General features: G+C 41.9%; 1 protein-coding gene across 2 annotated transcripts; it reads right to left on the bottom strand.

Moving 5' to 3' along the window:
• Positions 1-1,597: 1,597 nt before the first annotated feature.
• On the bottom strand, positions 1,598-20,028 carry IYD (iodotyrosine deiodinase). 2 transcript variants are annotated; one of them, XM_074580400.1, is made up of 7 exons: positions 19,889-20,028; positions 18,510-18,566; positions 17,739-17,963; positions 8,459-8,653; positions 6,247-6,406; positions 4,206-4,362; positions 1,598-2,230 (listed from the first exon to the last, which is right to left on the bottom strand). In XM_074580400.1, the coding sequence occupies exons 3-7, from the start codon at positions 17,917-17,919 to the stop codon at positions 2,048-2,050; spliced, it is 876 nt and encodes a 291-aa protein (XP_074436501.1). In that variant the 5' UTR covers positions 17,920-17,963; positions 18,510-18,566; positions 19,889-20,028; the 3' UTR covers positions 1,598-2,047. The 2 variants fall into 2 exon arrangements, with proteins under 2 accessions (XP_074436501.1, XP_074436500.1); XM_074580399.1 differs by lacking the exons at positions 18,510-18,566; positions 19,889-20,028 and having other exon boundaries at positions 17,739-18,043.
• Positions 20,029-20,365: the final 337 nt, after the last annotated feature.

The raw sequence follows: 20,365 nt of genomic DNA, 5'->3' as shown, positions 1-20,365 counted from the left end.
AATATTCAAAAACAACACAGCAGCCAACCTCTTCCTAATGATGTCCACGGAGGTCTGATCAGTGACAGTAACGGGAGGCCAAGGCTGAGCCCTTCTAGACAAAAAAAACTTCCTAGCACTTGTATGTGCTGGCAGAATTAGCTTCTGAGTTTTTATTTCTTTCAAGTGTTTTGGCGGGAGCAGTGGATTAGTACTGTGGATTCATGTTCTGTCAGTACCTGGCATTCAGGTACAGCTGATCCTGCCTTGGAGTGTGAGCTGGATGCTTTCTCAAGTTTTATTTTTCATGAGTCCATGAGATCTATGCAGCAAATAAAGGGAAAAAAAAAAAAAATCAATCAGATACTGGCTGCACATCTACTTGCTTAAATGTCTCCAAAGTGCTGCAGCTTAGTCGGTGCAAAACCACAACCTGAGGTTATGGCTTGCATGCTTCTGTTCATGTGGGGTGCACAGCAGCGCGTTAAGACTTCCCTACAGCCAGAAGTTTCTGTGCTTTTATTGTACTAGCAGAAATTCAAACACACAGCTGTTAAACTACATCTGAACTACAGCTTAGTACATCCCTGTGCACCAGCTCAAACCCAGTAGCTGTTCTGGGGCACAGTTATCTCCATCAAACACAAGATAGCAGCACTTAGCTTCAAACTATTTGCGAAGAAGTTAAATAGCGACAACCTGCTATTTTCTTCAAGCTGAGAGCAGTGCACGTAGATGGTTACTACAGCCCAGCTAGCTTACGGGAATCTTACACTCAATCACATAGGTGAATTCTAATCTACAGTGGAGATGGGCATATATACCTGCGTAACAGAGTCCTCTGACTTCAGATGAGGCGCAGCAACACACAAGGAAGGCTGACGCCAATTTGGCTGAATTTGCCTGAAGTTACATGCAGCAGAGAGCAGGGTGGGAAAGTATTTAACAGAATATAGGCAGCTTCAGGGAAGGACTTCTCTCTTCCAGGGTTTTCATCTTGTGCTGTCGGTGAAGCCGGTGGGAACCGCAACCCCACGAGGGGGCTCTGCCAGCGCAGGCATCAGCAGCACCAGCCCTTCCAGTGAGCAGCTCCCGCTGGTGCCCACATACATCTTGCCCTGTGCACAAGGCTTTTAGTAGGGAGCGTTGGTTTTGTGGGAAGCAGCCTTTTTAAAATAAACCAAAACATGACGGATTTGGTGTGACATGAAAGCATCTCTCGCATGTCAGGGTCTCTAAGGCAGTATAAATTTCAGGGTGTTAAACTAGAATGGTGTAGGTATAAACAGGATAACCAGAACAGTAGCTCCCATTCGGGCTGCTTTCAGTGGAAGCAGCAAATATAGGGGGCATGATTGATAGCTGCCATATGATCTAACTGTGCCTGGAACATGTATAAATAAATGGTAACAAGAAAATTACTTGGATGCCATGTTCCTACTAGATCTCCCCCAGCCGAAGACACTTGTACCAGCAGTAGTTTAAGAAAGCCTGGTATGGACAAGGTTTTTGAGATCAATCAAGTAGGGGAAATGCTACTGTATATGAGAAAAATAGCTTCCCCTTTGCAGAACCTAACACTGTGAAGGCGAAAGAGCGTTTAAATAGCACACGCTGATCGAGATAAGACGTCTGAGTTTGACCTCTTTATATCTTTTAATATGACCTCCATTAAAATTCTGAAGTGAAAATAACCATGTAATGGTAATCACAAAAGTATAAAGAGCATATACATTCCAATTCAAGGAAAGATTTGTCCCTACAATGCGTAAGAAAAAAAAAAAAAATCGAGTGATGAAGGTCATTTAAATGCCATCGTATGTGTTCCCTGGAGCAACCGCCTGGGTGCATTGGTAATGGCACCTGTCAAACACACAGTGCTTGGCTGCTTCCTGCTATTAGTAGAAGCAGCCACCGTGATTACCAGCACTCAGAGAAAACCAGGTGTAAACAGCCAGAGCGGCAGTGACGTAGGAGGACGATACACAGCAACAGCAGTGACAACTTCAGCAGGCTGCTGCTTTCTAGCTGGCAGCCAGGGATGTGCTCCTTCCTCGGGGTGCTGGGCTCACATGACCACCATGATGTCCTCCAGCGGCTTTCGGGTCAGCGCAGGCACGGTAGCATCTTTCTTGGGATAGCCAACGGGGAGCAGCAAGAGCAGCTTCTCGTTTGCCGGGCGCTGGAGCAGCACCCGGAGCTGGGGGCCGCAGTTGAGGGGTGTGGAGGTCACTGTGTACAGACCCGCGTTCTGCAGCAAGACAGACAGCAGCAGGGTGAGACAGGGGTCTGCGCCCTGTGTTGGCACCCATTATTCATACCAGACCTGTACACATTCTCCTATTGACTAGCCCAGAAATGCTGCTTCCTTAGACTCTGCCGCAGGCTTTAGAACATCTGATTTACTAATAGCCTCAATGGTACCATAAAGGATGCCTGCTTTGCTTACCGAGAAGTACAGCAGTTTTCCAGTGCAGCAGCAGCGTATTTTGCCAGACGCATCCGTACGCTGCACAGCAGGAGCCTGCCTGCAGCGCTCGGTGTAGCGGGGGACCCACGGCCACAGTGAAGTTGAGAGGCAGTTGTGGGGATATCAATGGAATATCATTCCATGGGGTTCATCTGGCTCATACAAAGGAAATATTCCAGGTCTTGCCTCCACAGAGCTGGCAGGAAGATGCCTTACAGCTTTGTGAATATTTGTTCGTGCCCAAGGTCTGCACCTCATGGAGACAAAGGGCACAGTCTCTGCCTCAGAACTTGTCACAGGAGTCTGTTGCCATCTCTCACAGTGGGTAATGTTCTGGCTTACATCAGAACCCCAAAAGTAGTCTATGCATCACTCCTCCTTTCATATGAAATCTCACAGAAAAGCTAAGCAGTCTGACAAACAGTAAAGAGCTGACATTATCCAAGATAAGACCAAACAGCTGAGGTGCTTCCCAAGAGTTGCACATGTGGATTTCAATCTCTCCCTCTACGTAATGCAAGCATTTTGAGACGCTTTGAGACATAAAAGTCATCCAGGGAGGGGTGCTCAGCCCTCTCACATCAAGTAACCTCTACGATCTTCTGAAGAAGAGAAGATCTAATAGTGGTGGTGGTGGTGAATGTTACGAGTCCATGGCAGTGTGTCCTTTAATGTTGTCAACTAATTTCTAGGAGCTGGGAAAGAGACAGCACTAAGACGCCTAACAGTTGGTACGGAGCCTCAGAAATGCCACCTGATGGTGGGCTGGCTGAGGGGAAAGTGGAGCCTTGTCACGCCTACTGCTCCTGTGTAAGGCCTTAGTGACACCGTGCTGGTTCTGCCCCCTTCCCTGAACATCCCCTTTGCTCTCAGCTCCATGGAGGGACGATACAGAGCCCTGTGCAGCTGCAGAGCAGCAACACCCCAGCAATGTGCTTCTGCACTGCTCACTTCCCATACTTCCTACCCTGACGATCCTCCTGAGGAGCAGCAATGCGAGAAGGGAAGTATCACTCAAAACAGAACAGAGCAGAAATGGGAGTTCCTGGTAGGAAATTGGCCTAATATAAGAGGTGGCACCTTGCTGTATCCCGCTGACAGGCCAAGTTAACTATCGGAATAGCTTCACTATTTAAACACTGGTTTGAGTACATCAGATACAACAAGCAGAACTGAACACTGAGAAACCACTGAGAAAAATCCAACTGGCTGGTGTCAAACAAGCTGAGCTTTAGAAATAAGTTCACTTTCATAAATGCCTTGGAAAGACTGTTCGAAATAAATAGTACAGCCTGTTCTGTGAAACATATCCCTCATTTATTTTCCAGCATCATGTACGAAAAACGATTTGGGGTCAAGCCAGTTTTTCAGGATTACTGAAAAGAAGGGGCCGGCATGGCACTGCACAGCCACGCTTGGGTAGCCTGCAGACCCTGTCAGCTCTGTTAGAATAAGGCAGAAACCACAGGGGCTGAAGCCTGTGCCGGGAGAAGAGTAAAAACTCTGGAAGTAAACTGCGTTATATTTTTCTTCTTGTTAACCAGCACTGTGGGTAGGAATCACCCTCTCAGATGCGGGCCTGTGCAGAATAACTTTAAAACTCAAAACTAAGACACATTGCCAGGAAATGGAGTAATCCAGAGGACTGATAATGTTAAAATCTAAATTGGGTTCCACCCTCATTTGGGCAGAATAGTCTTGGCATGTAAGCCAAACCAGTATATTGACTTCCAGTGTGTCAGTTCTGTCAACGCACCTGCAGTGCAGCAAGCAGGATGCCACAGGCAATAGAAACACTGATTTCATTGTAGTAGTGGGTCTTCTTTTTGCCGTTTGGAAGCCGTCCATATACCTGCTTGAAAATGAGGATCAGATATGGAGCAGTGTCCAAGTACTCTTTGATCCAGTTTGTTCTGCAAAAGAATAATATTCAAGACATTTATTTTGCAAGCTTTTCACTTTCCCATAAGTCACATTTACTGTCTGCAAAGCGGCACTAAAGGTACATGACAATTATAGCAGGAGACTAAAGCTTGGAACATTTGCTGCAAAGGATTAAGTATTATCAGCTTAAATAGAAACACTTCTGTGGAAAAAAAAAAAGCGTGATTAGACTTCTCAGTTTTAACAGATTCAGCTCAGGACTTGATGCACTCACTCTGAAGAGTGCAATCACAAGGTAGTTCTTGACCTCTTATCCATGAACTGGCCCCATGAGCATTTGCCCTTGAGATTTATTTAATTCCTGGAATTTTGCAGACTTGCAGCTCCACCTGTTACCAGCAGTGCCAACTTGTTTTTGTGATTGCAGGGAAAACTGCTGGCAGAAAAGTTCAAAACTTCTTGGTCTATGGCGTAAACAGAAATATATTCTCACAGAAAAAAAAAGTTATTCTGCTCCTGGGTATTTCAGACCTGCTAGAATTCATATGCTTCCCAATTTTTTTAATGACAATATATACAATTGTGACATAGGATTTAGATTTAAAAAAAAAGAGTACTTTCTTCTGTTCTCACTCAAGAAAAATACTACATTTTAGTTGTTTACGTGGCACATAAATTTACATAGCACATAAGCACCTGAAAAATAACATTATAACAAATTATACGTATATATATTAAAAAAACTTTATAACAAAACAATAAGTAGGGCAAATCAACGCTATAAAGCTTTGTGCATACGCTTCATTTGACAAGCCAAGACTCAGTAGACGTCTTCCCATTGTGTGAAGTTAAGCAAGTCAGTCAGACTTTGGAGGGCATTTGGAACAATTAAATATTGCATAATTCAGTATTTGCATAGGACAAGACTTGGGGCTACCTCAGTCAGCAGCAAAATTCCCAATGGCTTCACTGTTTGGCAAACAACAGGAAAAAACTGGGACAAGGGTATGGCAAGAGAGGTTACATAGAATAAAAAAAAAAATAATGGTGGGCCCTAATGCTTGGAAAAGTTTCAAGATGGAGAGTATATAAGCCTTTTTACTGGAGTCAGTTTTATGAACCAGCCACCAAGGCACAATTCTACACATTTTTTTTAGAGTTTTTCTTTCCAAACATGAATCTTAGAAATATATTAAAAGCAAGAGGGAAGAAGAAAAGGATACCGGAAGAATTCAAGACAAGCTTCTTTCAATACTTCAGTTTTCTAAACTGTGGTGCGTTCAGTAAGATTCCCATCATCTTGAGAATCAAGACAAAGCCACGCAACAGGAAAGGGTGTGCTGGACATCGGAGTGACTTATTCCATATTTATTCTGGTAAGATTGAAACACACAGGCATAGTGAGTTTTTCTTTTGTGTGTATCAGTCCAGTTCATCTCCGCTGACCCTTAGAACCAGCTAGCTGGAATTAACATATACAGATAGTAATTATTTTTTTTCAGCTCCTCCAGGGTGAGAATTCCACTTCTCTCAGACAGGAGCTTCTTCTTTCCAGCTGTAAATTAGCAACAGGACCACATTATAGTGACCCTGGCAACTCTCTGAGCGCACCTTCCTTCTTTTTCTGTGATCAGGAAGTAAGAAATATTTACAGCTGCCCTCCTGAGCAGCACCAGAAAACTGGGCAGAGTTTAAGGACCACAAAGACCATTTTTAAAAACAAGGTTTTGAGAATTGAGCTGAATGTTTTCAGTTTGGTTTCTTTCTTCCTGAAAATAAGGGGGAAAACGGAAAAAAAAAAAGGGGGGGGGGGGGGAATTAAAAAGAAGCATGACTAAAACTTCCCAATATACTCTTTCCTAGACCAAAGCACAGCTCCCATCAATCCCCTTAACCAAGTGAATTTTTCATACCTCAGTCTTTTCAGGTCATTAACCCATCTGTCTCCCATCCTTTTTTTGTAGTTGATTTCTTCTTCTTCTTCTACGATCTCACGGATCTTATGTTTTAAATATGCATCTTGCACTACCACAAAGGTCCAGGGCTCGGTGTGCGCTCCGCTGGGTGAGGTACCTTAGTACAAAACCAGGGAAAGATGAAAGCCCGGTTGGCACAATGCTGAGGGAGGGTGTGCAGTGAGAAGTATCAGCTCTTCCCTGAGGGCTTTCAGGCTGACCAGCAGAGCAATGGGAAAGCAAGTTGATGAGATGAGAAGAAAAGGACTGAGACAAATTCTGGCAGGCAATCCTGTTCATTACTTTCTCCAAGAATGCCCTATTCAATGACAGAAGTTAGTCCTTTCATACAGCCATCTTACAGGAAACCAGAGCTAGGGATTTGTAAAAATTCCTTTGTGGTTCTGATGATGAAGCAGTATTATGGTGCAATAAATGCACACAGTAATGTTAATGCAGAGCATTATACCCAAAGCAACACACTGTCTGAATAGGCAACCAGCTCTGAGACATAGTTTTAGCTGAAGGGCAAAGCTAATGGCTTTCAGGGAAACAAGGCAAAGCGAACACCTGCAGGAATCTGTCGCTGACTGACAAAGATGAGGAGCTGCACAATGCAGACATCTGCCACATAGCATACAAGTTGGAGTTTGTTGTCCCAAAGACAGCTGCTGGATGTAGGTGTGCACGTATTAAGTCTGCATTTGCTTATTCAGCCTTGATTATTCCACACCAGCACCACTGGAGAATATTTTAACTGCCTAGCAGATGAAAGCCAGAAGGTGAAGAATATAGTTATGTGTACAACCTCACAGAGAAATAGGTCGAGAACACTGTTCAGGTCTCTCTAGTCCCTCACACACATTTTTAAAATATTTGAAGGTCTTGAACAGATACCGTATTTCCTTACCAAAGCAGTGATTTCAGTTTAAGAAACACTGAATAAGCACCTTGAAATATCTTTTATATTAAAAATGTGTTTATACCGTGCACCTTGCTTCTCCTCAGGTTTGGGGAGGAACTGATGACATTTATGGTTTGCTTTGTTTTCTTTTCCTCCACACAGCCCAAAGCATTCAGGGTTACTAAGTACTTCATCTGCACTCCAGGCTTGTTCGCTTTGCTGCATTTGCCAAAACATGCTCAGTGTTTCAATGACTCCCAGCTAATTAGAGGAAGATGGAGACTTGTTATAGTGCAGTAACAAAGCTGCTTACAGCTTTTAAAGGGAAAACAATGCACATCAATTGCTCACAATCTCTATATTATTAATCCTGCTAGAGGCTACTGAACTTTTCTCTAAGGCAGCTTGTGAATATTTTCTATACTAACAGCAACTGGTTCATAGAGGAGAAATAACGAGGGTCAAAACCACTCCTGACTGAAGTCAATGTTACTAAAGCAGAGATGAGATCAGGCCGGGACATTACAGTAATGGTTTGAAACACAAGTTCTCCAAAAAAAAAAAAAGGGGGGGGGGGGGGGAGGAAATTATTTTCTGACACTCAGTCAAATAACCTTGATCAGCATAAGCCTCCAGTCATAATCAATAGGGACCCAGTACTGATGCTGAAAGGACTGGAAAAGTTTTTTTTGTTCTAGCCTGAAACCTTTTTCCCCATAATAAACCCCAACAATTAATGTCAACTGAAATATTTCACACGGCTGGGACAATTTCATCAATTTGTTTGGAGAAAAAAAATGACAAACAAAACCCCCACATGATAAATATCATCATAACAAATGAAATTATAAAGCGTGTGAGGTACACATGGTTTGACATTTCTGAGTGAAAAAACTTCAATATTTCTATTTTAAAGATGTTTCACTAAGCTGTACATCAATTTTATTTCAAATAACATCTTTTAAAGCTTAAAAATGAAATGTTTTGTTCCATGCTGTTGAAACGCTCTTTTTCCCTTTTGGGTGCATTGCAAGCACAGAGGAATTGGGAATGCTCCAAACCCGTCCCTGACATATAGTTGTTCAAGCTGAGTAATTTCCAATCAATCAACGGGTGCTCAGTCATGATGGCTACTGGTGAATCTAGGAAAACCAAATGCCAATTCCTTTGGCTTTCCCACACCCCTTTTACACAGTTGAACAGCAATGCTAATCCTTTTTTTTCTTTTTTTTTTTTTTCCAGACCTTGAGCCACTCCGAACCATACCTGCTGTTCTGATGACATTATCGATAACCTCCCTGGGGACCGGCTCATCACTGAGAAACCTGACAGACCGCCTCTTATTCAGAAGCTCATAAAACACCTTTGACCTTTTGATCATTTCGTCCTCAGGGTAGCGCTCCGCAAAGAAGGGGACATGGGCAACATTTTCTTCAAGTCCTTGCCACTCTTCTTCAGCCTCTGCAAGGAAATACAAGTGATTAGGGATTTTTTTTTTGCTGGAGAACATGGTTTATAATCTTTGGCATTCACCACCATAATGCACTTTGTCCTGCATTGGCATACACCGCGCTTCTATACCACTGGAAAGGCAAAGTCTGAGGTTCCAATTGACACAACTCATTGATCCCCAGCTCCAGCTACTGAATAAACATGTTGTTTAAACACTGAGAGGCAAGAGAGTCCTGGCTGGCTGTAGCAAGTGTGATCCATGAAGAAGTTATGGCTTTCTCCAGTCTGCAAGCCTGCCTGTAAAAATGGGTGACAAGCTGAACCAGCAGTTTAAAGGTGGTCAACCTTTCAGCTTACTTTTCTCAGTAAGTACGTGTGAACAAGCGTGTTCCTTCCTGAGCAGTCTAATAAGAAATATATCAATCAAACTATTGAAGTTAAGGAGAGGGCTTAACTACCAAGATGTGAAAAATCTCCTAAGGAGAGCTGAATGTCATTCTTCTTCTCATATTTTTCACGTTTCATAGAAAAAGCATTGCACTACACAGGGCTCTACACAAATGTGACTTTGTGGTTAAGTTCTTTGGTTTCACAATACTTTCAGCATAAGGGGAAATGGGTGACAGGCATCTATACCATATCAAATGTACGATATTATGTTTCTTGTCTTTAATTTAAGAACTCAAAATGGTTCCTCATTTCACTGAAATCTGTCTCTTTGTTTTTTTTGTTTTTTTTTTTTTTTTTTTGTTGGTTTTGTTTTTTTTTTTTTTTTACACTAAAAAAATGCATCTTCTGTTGTCTCCGAGATCTCTTCTTTCTCTCCTACATTCCTAGAATCAGCAGCGATGGCATTTTTTGCAACTATGATGTGGAAGTTAAAGCCATTTAAATTTTGCGTTTTGACTAGTCAATAGTGTTGAGCAATCTGATACAGAAGGCTGAGTCGGGAAAAAATATTCCAGTTCTTTTCAGTCGCCATTAGGTTATTATTCCACAATCATAGCAATCTCCAGTACAAATTCAAACAGAAGTTATTTCTGTTTTAGTAGTATTCAGTTGCCTTAGAGACCAACCTGATTTTTGGTTTGTTTTATAAACGGCGGTGAAATATTCACAACCGTGGCTCAGCATGTGCAAGATGCCGCAATATATCCAGTTTCGTATGTTGAATCTAAACAGAACGATTCTAGTCCCCAAACAACATGCATTTTCATTTTGCATACAAAAAAGTCACCCAGAAAGTTTGTTTAGTTTAGCATTTCATGCCTGTGTTAAGCACTCTCAGTCACAGTCTGCAAGGACCTGGCTCCAGGGTAACGGGAAGCAGTGACTCATAAAAATTATTTTTGCAGGCATCTTGCACACTCAAACTGAAAAAGGAAGAGGATGCCTCTTCCCAGTGTTCCCTTTGAGGTTTACACTTAGTACAGTACATTATTTACTATTCGATAGCAACCAGCTGACTAGAACTTGCCCTTTGCTGGGATTCTGGTGATGATCTCCTCCTGAAACTTTCACACCCCCTTTTTTGCCGTTCCTCCTCCACACTCAGTGAAGGGAATACCATGGGGTTACAAAGGCTAGGTTTACACTAACAAGTAGCGTGGTGCAATAGGATGTGGAGAGGAAGAGCTTCTGCTGGGGACCCGGTGTTCAACTCCCTACGTGTTTTGGAGTGGTAGGGTAGCTGGGGAGGGGAGGCGGGGAGACCGTTAGAGCTCTGCATCCTTCCCACCTCTTCTACACTGTGCACGGTACCATAGGATGCCATTTCTCAAGGACCACTGTATTAAACTGGTAAAAGTCAATATGCAGCCTCTCCTCGAAGATTCACAGGGAGTGCAGTTGTGGAACAGTTTGCAGGATGCATATCTCTGCCTCTTGCATCTCTGCCTGGTGATCTGGAAGAAGGTGTAACCCTCAGCCCAGGGGGTAGGGCCCATGCAATCAGAGGCACAGTGACCTTAGTTCAGTTTTACTGAGACAATTGCTGTGAAGATGTGAGAAAGAAAATGAGTTAAGCGATGCCAGATGAGAACTTGTTAAAAGTAAAAGTAAAAAATCCTTCCACAGACAGAAGCTGAGACAGTGGTGGCTGGCAGCCAAAGGATTTGAGAAAAAAAGTGATGACCCAAAAAGGAATAAAATCTAAGTGAAAAAAGAGGGAGTTGGGGGATGGCAACTCAGCAACCCTTTCCGACTTGACCGACGACTTTCTGGCCAGTAGAGAAATTCAGAAAGTGACTATTGATATAGACAGGACAGAAAGTCATGCAAGCTTTGGGCACGTAACCTTTCCTGCAAGCTCCTCTCGAAGGACTTATAGGCCTGGAAGCTGGGATGACCTCCTGCAACTCTCTGGATTGGTCCAGTAAAATTAATTCTCCCTCTCCAAATCCACCTTGTGTGTAGCAGTACTGAAGCTACAACAAAGATATTCATTGCTGAACTGAGATTTAACAGTTACACAGAATGATGCACATCTTAATTTTATCTATAGGCACTCACGCAAGAGGAGTTTCTAATCGGAAGAAATATTTTCCTTGCGATAACAAAAAACTTCCTGAAATCAGCTGAGGTTGTGCATTGTCTATCAGAAGGCAGAATCTGACCATAAAACTATACTGAAAGCAGGCATTGGATTAGTGTCTTGGTGAAAGTTTCAGCTCAGGCTATACTATTTGCGCTTACATCAATGTGCTGTAGTGATCATCCCTGCCCATTTCACAAGTTTACAATGTTGAGCGTCCTGGGAAATAGAAATAGATTATTTCTAGTCTAGAAACAGTCAAATAAAACTAACTCCAGGACCCAAGAGTTCTTATGTGCTCTCACTATTTACTGTCTTATGATGAGGTTTCTATCAAAGTTCGGAAAGTAGGAAATAGCATATATTCAATGCACGACACCTTTTATTCAGACACTGGTGGAGCAGACTTGATGGTCTAACCTTGGCCTCTAAGCACATCAAAGCCCTGCTCGGTCATCTCTTTTTCTAGTATTATTGCAAAACTATCAACAAGCATTTTGAGTTGGATATAACGAGACTACTGAAAAATCTTTACAAAGGACGTTTTTCAAATGGGAGCAAAGGCTGGAGGAAATTTGTGTAATCTCTGTACTTGGTTTTGAAACACAAGGAGAGGAAAGTCAGGTAGGTGATATACCATCAATACATACATGAATGTTGAAGAACAGAAGGATGAAGAGCAAACTTAAATTACTTATACAGATGAGGACAGTGGTCAGAGAGCTGACTCAGGTGCTGTGCTTAGTCTAAAGAGGACGTTGCTTCTGGCCAGTTGAGTGAAGAGGCCTAGCCAGCAAACTGGACGAGCAATCAGTGTCTGTACAGGACATGAAAGAAAACATGACAGGGAGGGTAGAATGAAGGTGCAATAACAGCAGCAGTACCTGCTTTGACTTGTACAGGAAGCATATTAAAAAAAATAGGTAATTGATGTTGCGGTGGATTGTAAAGAAATGAAAAAGTAGCATCGCTACAAAAAGGGTTTCTTTTTGGGATGCACTGTTTTCTGGGATACTGTGAAGCCTGCAAATGCCCCAAGGTCACTTCTAGATCAGGACACATCTTTAAGAGAGAGTCATGTTACCTCAGCCACATCATTGTTATGAAGTACGTGGCAGAAGCATAGCTTTCCAGGTGAAGACCGAAGTGGGAATATGATAATACTAGGAAACAGACTTCCCAGCTGAAGCACCCAATACCTTAATAAAATGACCCATTCTTCTCTGGTACAGTAACTCTCTCGGCTTTGGTTTCAGTGAGAGGGGAGGATGTTACCAAAGAAAAAAAAAATGTATTTCTAAACTCAGATCATCAGTTCATCTGATCTAATTGACTAAATGAAAGGGTAAGGAGTGTTAGGTCTATAATTGTGGCTCTCAATTTTTAAGGGAACAAACTTGGGGTAAATAAGGGATTAAGAAAAATTAAGTCGGAGAACTCAGATTGAAGAATTCAGGGATCAGGAAGCAGAGAGATTTGGCATTTCTTTAAATCAGAGGTATAAAAATCATCTTAGATGTAACTGGTTGAATAAATATCTCAATTCAATGATCTATAGGCAACTAGAAATGGAAGAAAAGGATTAGTTAGCACAGAGACCTAGGCCTTGTAAGTCAGAAAGTGTAAAACTTGCAGTATTACCTAAGGCCAAGCTGCATTAAATTTTCTGAGGTTTGCTTGTCTGGGGCTTTTTCTCCATGAAATTAGAAGCGAAGGAAAGAAATGAAGCTGCTGTGTGGTCTGGATGGTTCAACTTAATAATAACATGATGAAACAAGAAATGTACTTCCAAAGAAGTTGAACATGGGACAAAGATGGGGTGACTAGTGAGAATGAAAGTATGAGAATCACCATATCTGAGCTTCAGTTTTGTATGAAAAACTTAAAAACTTTAATGCACTCAAAATAGGAATACTGGCTGAGGCAGAACCACACAGAAGTGAGAGAACTGACACACAAACCCAAAACTCTCCTAGCAATTTTTTTTTTTGTATAATAAATTCATTTATTATTTATTCTTTTCCACCATGTGTCTTAGCAGTTAACATTATCCATATGCTAAGCTAAAATCATTATCAGCACCATCTGTTTAGTGCATGCTCTCTATATCTTTAATTGCTGTGTTTGGACATACTCCTGTTCGTACAGCCACGTTATAGAATACTACAAACGTCTTGTTTACACCTCTGTGTATTCCATCATTTGATGGACAACAGACATCCTGACAGTCAGTCTATTATCTTGTTAGCCACATTCTCAAGATTGCCATCAATTCTGTTGTACATTTGCAATAGTCATCAGGCTTCCTCCTTTTTAAGCAAATCTGAAATGGTTTGGCTCAGATATCCCAAGTGAAATCTCATTTTGAAAGTATGTTTCTCAAACTCTATCAGAAATATCTCTCTGGATACATCTTAGGATAATGTGTTCTTCACAGCAGTTCATATGGGAGGTTATAATCAGCCAACAAATCATGTAATAAATTTTGCCTCAGTTTGTAGAAAAAATTCTTACCATAAGTTCCTAATAATACACTCCCACTGAGTACAATGACTTGTCATTTCATTTCTGTTGGCTGTTCATTTTACCTACGCTGATACTTCCCTGTGTTGTTGGTTCCCAGTTTTAAGTCATTAAAATAGAAATATTTCACTTATTCACTCCTCGGTTTTGTGGATAGAAGACAATATAATATTAACAATTGGTCCTGAGACTGACCCTCACAAGTAACCTCAGTCTAGACCAATGCATTTGCTTTCCAAACCAGCTCTTCCAGTTTCTTTTCTAAGGAATTGCTTTCTAAGCACAGAATGCTTCTCCAATCCTCTTTTCCAGTGTAAAGATGCAATGCATAGGAAAACAATTAAATGTATATAAAGAGAGCTTTCAGATCTTTGGACTTAAAATGCTGGGCAACTGACCTTGTGCTTTTTGCTTGATTAATGGTAGACTGATACATAATCTGCCGCTACAGGAATCCCAGTAGTGAATCCAATCCTGAACTGGATGTGTGGCAAATAGGGAACTAAAAGAGATGGAGTGCTTTACTGGTGGGTTATAAACAGTGGTTAGCAGGCTGAAACCTCAAGACTTGGTTAGGGATCCTTAAGCAAAAGAATTATTAAGTGGGAGAGGCAGACCCTGGGAGAAAGAAGGCAGCATCAAAATATTGTGAAAGTTACCTCAAACTGGAACGTAGTAGCAGAAGGTTTCTTAAGATCTTCAGAAGAATGGATTGGCTGTTTTATAACGAGATTTGCTGGTTTAGCTATTAAAAGGAAAGCTGGGAGGTAATCTGATTGCTGTCTGTAAACCACAGGAAGGTATAAGACCAGGGCTGGAAAAAGTATCCTTTAAACTAACATGAGGACGGAACAGGAAAAATTAGTATAAACTATCATTAGCATTAAATAAATTTAGGCAGGCAGAGGAAGATTTTTTTAACCCATAGCAGAAAGTTCTGGAATAGCCTGCCAGCAAGGTTAAAGGAACAGGGTCAAAAAAGGCCATTTTTCAAGTTCATTCAGCTGCTGACAAAGGCTGGAGGTGTCTGCAACAGCAAGTAGATAAACACAATGATGCACCACGTCCATGTAAATCCTGTGTTCCTAAATGACACATAATATGAACTGTCACTGAATTGGAATATTAAACTACTATGCCTCATTCATGTCAGTATTATTATTAAAAGATCCAGGAAGCCTTTGAACTTGGGTAGAGAAGAAATACACCTAAGTGGGAGAGGTTTATTATAAGAAGTATCACAAGCAATGACCACTGTATTTTCAGAAAAGATGGAATTGCACATTGCTTTATAATCCTTAAATAAAGTACATCACCAAATAAAGTCCCCACGATTAAATATGTAGTAATAAAATGTCCTTGCTAATAACCTCTGCAACCAATCCCCAAAGTAACAAGAATGCAGATAAAATTCATTCTCCTCTTCCACACCACTGTAAACTGGGTCTGTATTTACCTTATCCATCAACTGTATTGATCTGAATATAAAACCAAGAAAGCGTCTTATATTTGTTCTCGATTTGAGCCTAACAGGTGTAATTAACTGGGGAAGGACACGATGTCAGTACCAATATACACTAAGTTCCCTGAATCATTTGCCAGAAATTGTCTTTGCAAGATCTGACTGTGTAAACCTGAAGCAGTGGGAGACGAGGTACCACCGTTTGGGGATCAGATGCCCAGCACTAGTAGACAGCCCTTGTGACTCACCGTTCAAGACATGGCTGCAGAAACGTCTTTTTCTTCTGTATTAAATTGGTAGTCACACACGGCCAGACATACAGACCATTTTTGCCAATCCACGGCACAACAATCTCTCCTTCCGGATCTCATAAACGCAAGGAAAAGTTACAAGAGGACAGATGGGTACGCAAACAAATCTGAAGTACTGCCAGCTCAGGCCTTAAACAAATGGACTGAGTGAATGCTTTCCACTTAACCAAAGGGGGTTTCTGGCTGCTCTGAGAAACATCCTTCTCTTCAGCTGCTGAAAGCATAACGCAGACAAGCTTGGGAGCACCTGGCCGTCCCCCTTCTGCCCTTCACTGCCAATATGTGACTCTACTGAGCCTGCCCAAGCAGTTCAGCTAATTACACTGAATGCTCTGCTGCTCGTAAGTATGGCCCTCTCAGGGGAAACATCCCTGCCGGTGCCACTTCAGGGCTGATGTTGCCGCAGTAAGTTCAGTGCTGCTCTGAGAGACAGCTTCACTTTCTTGGCAAAGCCCCCTCACTTTGGTCCTGGCCAAGTATTGAAAGACATGGTCTTCAGCTGCCCCTTCCTGGCAGGGGAGCACTCAAAATTCAGCAGCCCTAGATTCCAGCTTTAGGCAAGGCCTTAAAAAATATTTCGTCTCACCTAAACTCAAATTTTCTTGAGAGGAACTTTGTCTTTAAACACAAGCCAACTCGAGACATTTAAGCAGAAATGAGCTTTCCTTACGAAGTAAGACACATTGGTAAAGTAGCAGAATTCACACAGCAAGTAGAACATTCTTCACCATTGAGAAAATCTCTGTTTATATCCACCTTTCCCTTTCAGCATCTACTGCAGTCAGTGAGAATTTTAACACTGACAACAAGGTGAATATGTTGTGATCCTTAATTGCAGCATTAGCAGAGTAGCAGATCCTTACCAAGCTGGCCATATTCTCTTAGGCTGGGCTTTCCCCCGATGAAGAAAAGCTTCCCTATGCATGATGCAATTATGTTAATTTTCCTGGAGGTGAGAGACATGCCTGGTTTGCAGAGGTGTTAGTTTTTATCACACTTCATTAAGGGGAAGATGATTATTCATTGTTAAAAGCCACATAGCAAGAAAACCTAATTTAATGTTGGATGACATGGTACATTGAGAGAGGTTTTGTTTAAAAATAAATAAATATCCTTTTAGCAAGATCACAAATGTGTCTACCTGTCAACTTTTTGTAAGTAATTTAAACTAGTACAGTTTTGAATTTAACACCTGAATAAAAGGGAAAACAACCATGACTTAAAAGGATAACATTTTGTATATGGAGCTGTGGCAGCAAGGCTCCTTGTTAAGATCTAATAGGTTTTGTTTATTTAGAGGATCTAAATTTTTAAACTGATAGAAACAGCTGTAGTCACAGATGTCACTGATAATTCATAGATTATCATTTGAACTACCCACAGGAATTTTAATTTGCAGCAATTAAACTGAACTAGTAAGCCATTAGTGACAAAGGAAATTTATACAGAATCTATTTTGCATCGAACAAAGGAAGATACAACACATTAACTAATTTTTAAAGAAGTTTTGTGTATTTGGGAAATAGTCAACATGGTTTAAAATGTTCCATGTATCAACTATTTCTGGAAACTGATACACAACATTAAGTCAAAGTGCACTGAACACTGAGAAGTAAAGAGAAATAATGGTTCTTAGAAATAGGTATATGTGAAGAAAAGCAATTTAAGTTTCAAGATTCCTAGAAACGGACTCAGGGAATGTGTCATTATGTGACAAAACACACACAAAAAGCCTCCACAATCAGTTTGAGGAAAAAAAAAAAGCGCTGTATTAACTGCAACTTTAAAAACTTCATAGGAACAAAACTCTGCACATTTTTATTAGACAAGGAGATGAAGGGAGCTTATGGAGGATAGTCAGGAAGCAAAAAGAAGGAAGGGCACATTTTGTGCTCAGACCTTTGTCCAAGCTATGTATCAGAAACCGCTACTGGAAAAAAAAAATGGGGGGCATTCTGTACAGGTTAAAATATGCAATTGAGTGAAGAGAGATTAGCACCATCACCACGTTTGGTTCTTAAATATTTGATCAACATACTTCCCAAATTATCCCAGTGCTAAGCCAGCTAAAGTTCTCATAGACATTCCCAGAAGTCACAAATGGAGGACTTCTGTAATAACTAACTGCAATAAAATTATTTCCAACTTTTCTGGGGGTGCTGCTACAAAATATGTAGCGCTAGGTAGTAAGAAGTGGGCTGATACGTCTACAAAATCAGCTTAAAATTCAAACAAAAGTGCTCAGATGGATGAGAGTTTTCTTACCTTCTTCCTCTAAGTGGTGGTCAGTGCCATCTTTTAAATCTTCATCCACCCACGGGCGAGACAGAGGCTTGCTTTTAGTCTCACGTTTTTCCTTCTCTCCATTAGTCTTCTTCAATATTACCCCAATCAAAACACATATAACGGCTATAAAGACTGGGGTTAGGGAAGAAAAGAGTGCCATGACTATCAAAACGTGGAGCCTTCCTTCAAGTTCAGTAGTTTCTCCTGAAAAGGAGAGGAAAAAAAGGGAAGAGCAGAACGGCAGTGCGCAGAAAGGGGTGGACCCAAGGGTCAGTCCTCGACCCTATCCCGCTTCTACTTTTCAGCCACCGCCCCCACAATCTCATCTGTGATGTGCTCCTCCTGTTAATCAGTCCCAGGTTTATATATTTTCTGGAGAGAAACTGCTTATAAACAGCAAGTAGAGACACTGACCGTATACAAATGCATAAATGCTGTCCGGTGTAAAATAAATTAAAAAAAAAAAGATCTTCCAAAACCCCAGACTCAGGCAAAACACTTCCCCCCACTTATTTTTACTGTTATGGTGATCCCAGTAATCTTGCTTGTAACAACAATTATGAGAAAGAACCAAGTGGGAATGTGACTTTTAAAAACTAGTGGCATCTCTTCAATGTTTAACTCATAAAATTAGTCATATTGCACATATCCCGGGAAATCAGAATATCACCAATTGAATATCAGCTTGCAGCACCACCCTTGCCTGTGTAAATGGGTCAATAAAACAGATAAGTAAAGTGGCAGCATTACCTCCATGTGAAGCATGACTGAGATGATTCACAGAACCATGTATTCATTCCGCATGTTCTGGGGGAAGAAAAAAGAATTCAGGAAATCAAAGTAAGAAATATTTGAGGGCTGAATATCTACACTGCGCTGAATTTTAAAACTGTGGTTAAATTACCTTATCAAAAGAAAGATTAAAAAGTGATCGGATCGTAGTCTAATCCAAGAATGGTCAATGTCTAAATGCTTAACCCATTCTTTTACCCCAGCCAGCTGCTTGGGAACCGAATCAGCACAGCAGCACTGAATTGATGTCTTTACCTGGGACTGTCAGGACATACTGGATAACAAAATGCCGGATGGCAGTGGGTGCCGAGGGGTGTGCTGGAGAGCAGGGCACTGAATGTCTGCAGTCACCAGCACCCATCAGCCCTTTTTAGCGCTGGCTACGCACCAGCCCTGCCAAGCCTCATCTCATGTTGCACAGGGCCAGTTTGGAAGTCTCTGCATCCATGGCAAGTTAATCTGTATTTTGGATGAGCCCACACAAGATCAGTGGGAGCAGTCGTGGCTGCAACCATTCTAGGAGATGGTATGTCCCAGGGCCCTGGCACATCACACACTGTGACAGGCATGTGCCGGGGGGCGTCTCAGGTCCTGCCTAGGGCACCCTCCGTTTCCTTAACGTGGAACCAGGGCACACAACAGAGAGAGACGTCGGGGCGTGCAGAGGTTTCATCCTGACGGGTTCTGACTCCGTACCCTCACCACTTGCCTCTCTCACCCCACTGGTTTTGCAGCACTGGGCACACCCTTGCTGGTCCCATTTGAGACTGCCACTCCAAAGGTTCCATGCCTTCCTGTGCTTCAGCAAATACAGCTGGCTGCCTTGAGGAAGGGTCTGTGTGTCAGGAAGCACAGATTAATGACCAGATTGCTGCACAGGAAGAGGAAGGTGTGGCCACAGTGGTTGGCCACGAACCATGATAGTCTGGCTGACCGTCTGGTCATGTGTCCTCTTTTAATACAAGCTCCTTGTGTTAAAAGGGACAAGGCCAAGCAAATTGCTCAGCTGTGCACATATTGTCTAGATGCGCCTACAGGCAAAATGAAACCGCCTGACAGCTTGTACCCAGGCTGGGCTTTCTCAGCTGCCCAGCTCAGGTACAGAATAAGTACGTCACTGCTGTTGCAGTACATCCTACTCCAACACACAGTCCCCAGGTCCCCATAGGTCCTAGTCCTTCCAGGCAATGCATGGGATCCGTATAAGAATGGTACTCCCAGGGCCAACCAAATGCCTTCAGAAGTCCATAAGAAGAGAAGAAATAAAGAGGACATGCAAAAATTGTTCTTAGGTTTCTAATCTAATCCAGTCAGGTTAGCAATAGACAAGCACCTACCTCTGGCTAAGAGGGCAACCTGCTTGAAAACCAGAGATGTGAATCTTGTCTTCCCTAATCCCCAGTCAAGTTGTGACCTGGGACACCGGCTTGGGTCGTTGATAATGGGCTGGGTTTAAAAAAGCCCCCAAACCCATGCACTGTATGGGAATAGAAAAGACAACAATTATCATGTAGGAAAGAGTTAAATTTATCCTCTCTCTCCTCAATCCCAATTAGATACATTAAATTTGTTCATGCGCTCATGCAGTTTCAACAGACATTTTCAACAGCCTACTCTATGGCAAGGAAGGAAAAAAGGAATGCTGTCTGAATAGCACTGACTGTTTCTCCCCCAGGGAATATATTCTTGTTAACCTTGAATATTCACATACGCATAAAGTAGGATCTGGATGCTTTGCAGCCGAGAATCCATCCTACAGAGAGACGAGTGTGTGCTGAAAGAGCAAGAGAAGCAATATAGAAGGTTCAATGCTA

Source organism: Larus michahellis, chromosome 3 (genome assembly GCF_964199755.1).
Source record: "Larus michahellis chromosome 3, bLarMic1.1, whole genome shotgun sequence".
Taxonomy (NCBI): domain Eukaryota; kingdom Metazoa; phylum Chordata; class Aves; order Charadriiformes; family Laridae; genus Larus; species Larus michahellis.
Note: the sequence above shows the minus strand (reverse complement) of the source record. Positions and strands in the feature narration are given on the sequence as shown.

Coding starts and splice junctions, on each gene's coding strand:
- IYD (XM_074580400.1), bottom strand. CDS start 17,919: ATGGCACTCTTTTCTTCCCTAACCCCAGTCTTTATAGCCGTTATATGT. Junction 8,654..17,738: donor CCACCACTTAGAGGAAGAAG/GTAAGAAAACTC, acceptor ATTTCCTTGCAG/AGGCTGAAGAAGAGTGGCAA. Junction 4,363..6,246: donor AATGACCTGAAAAGACTGAG/GTATGAAAAATT, acceptor ATTCTTTTGCAG/AACAAACTGGATCAAAGAGT.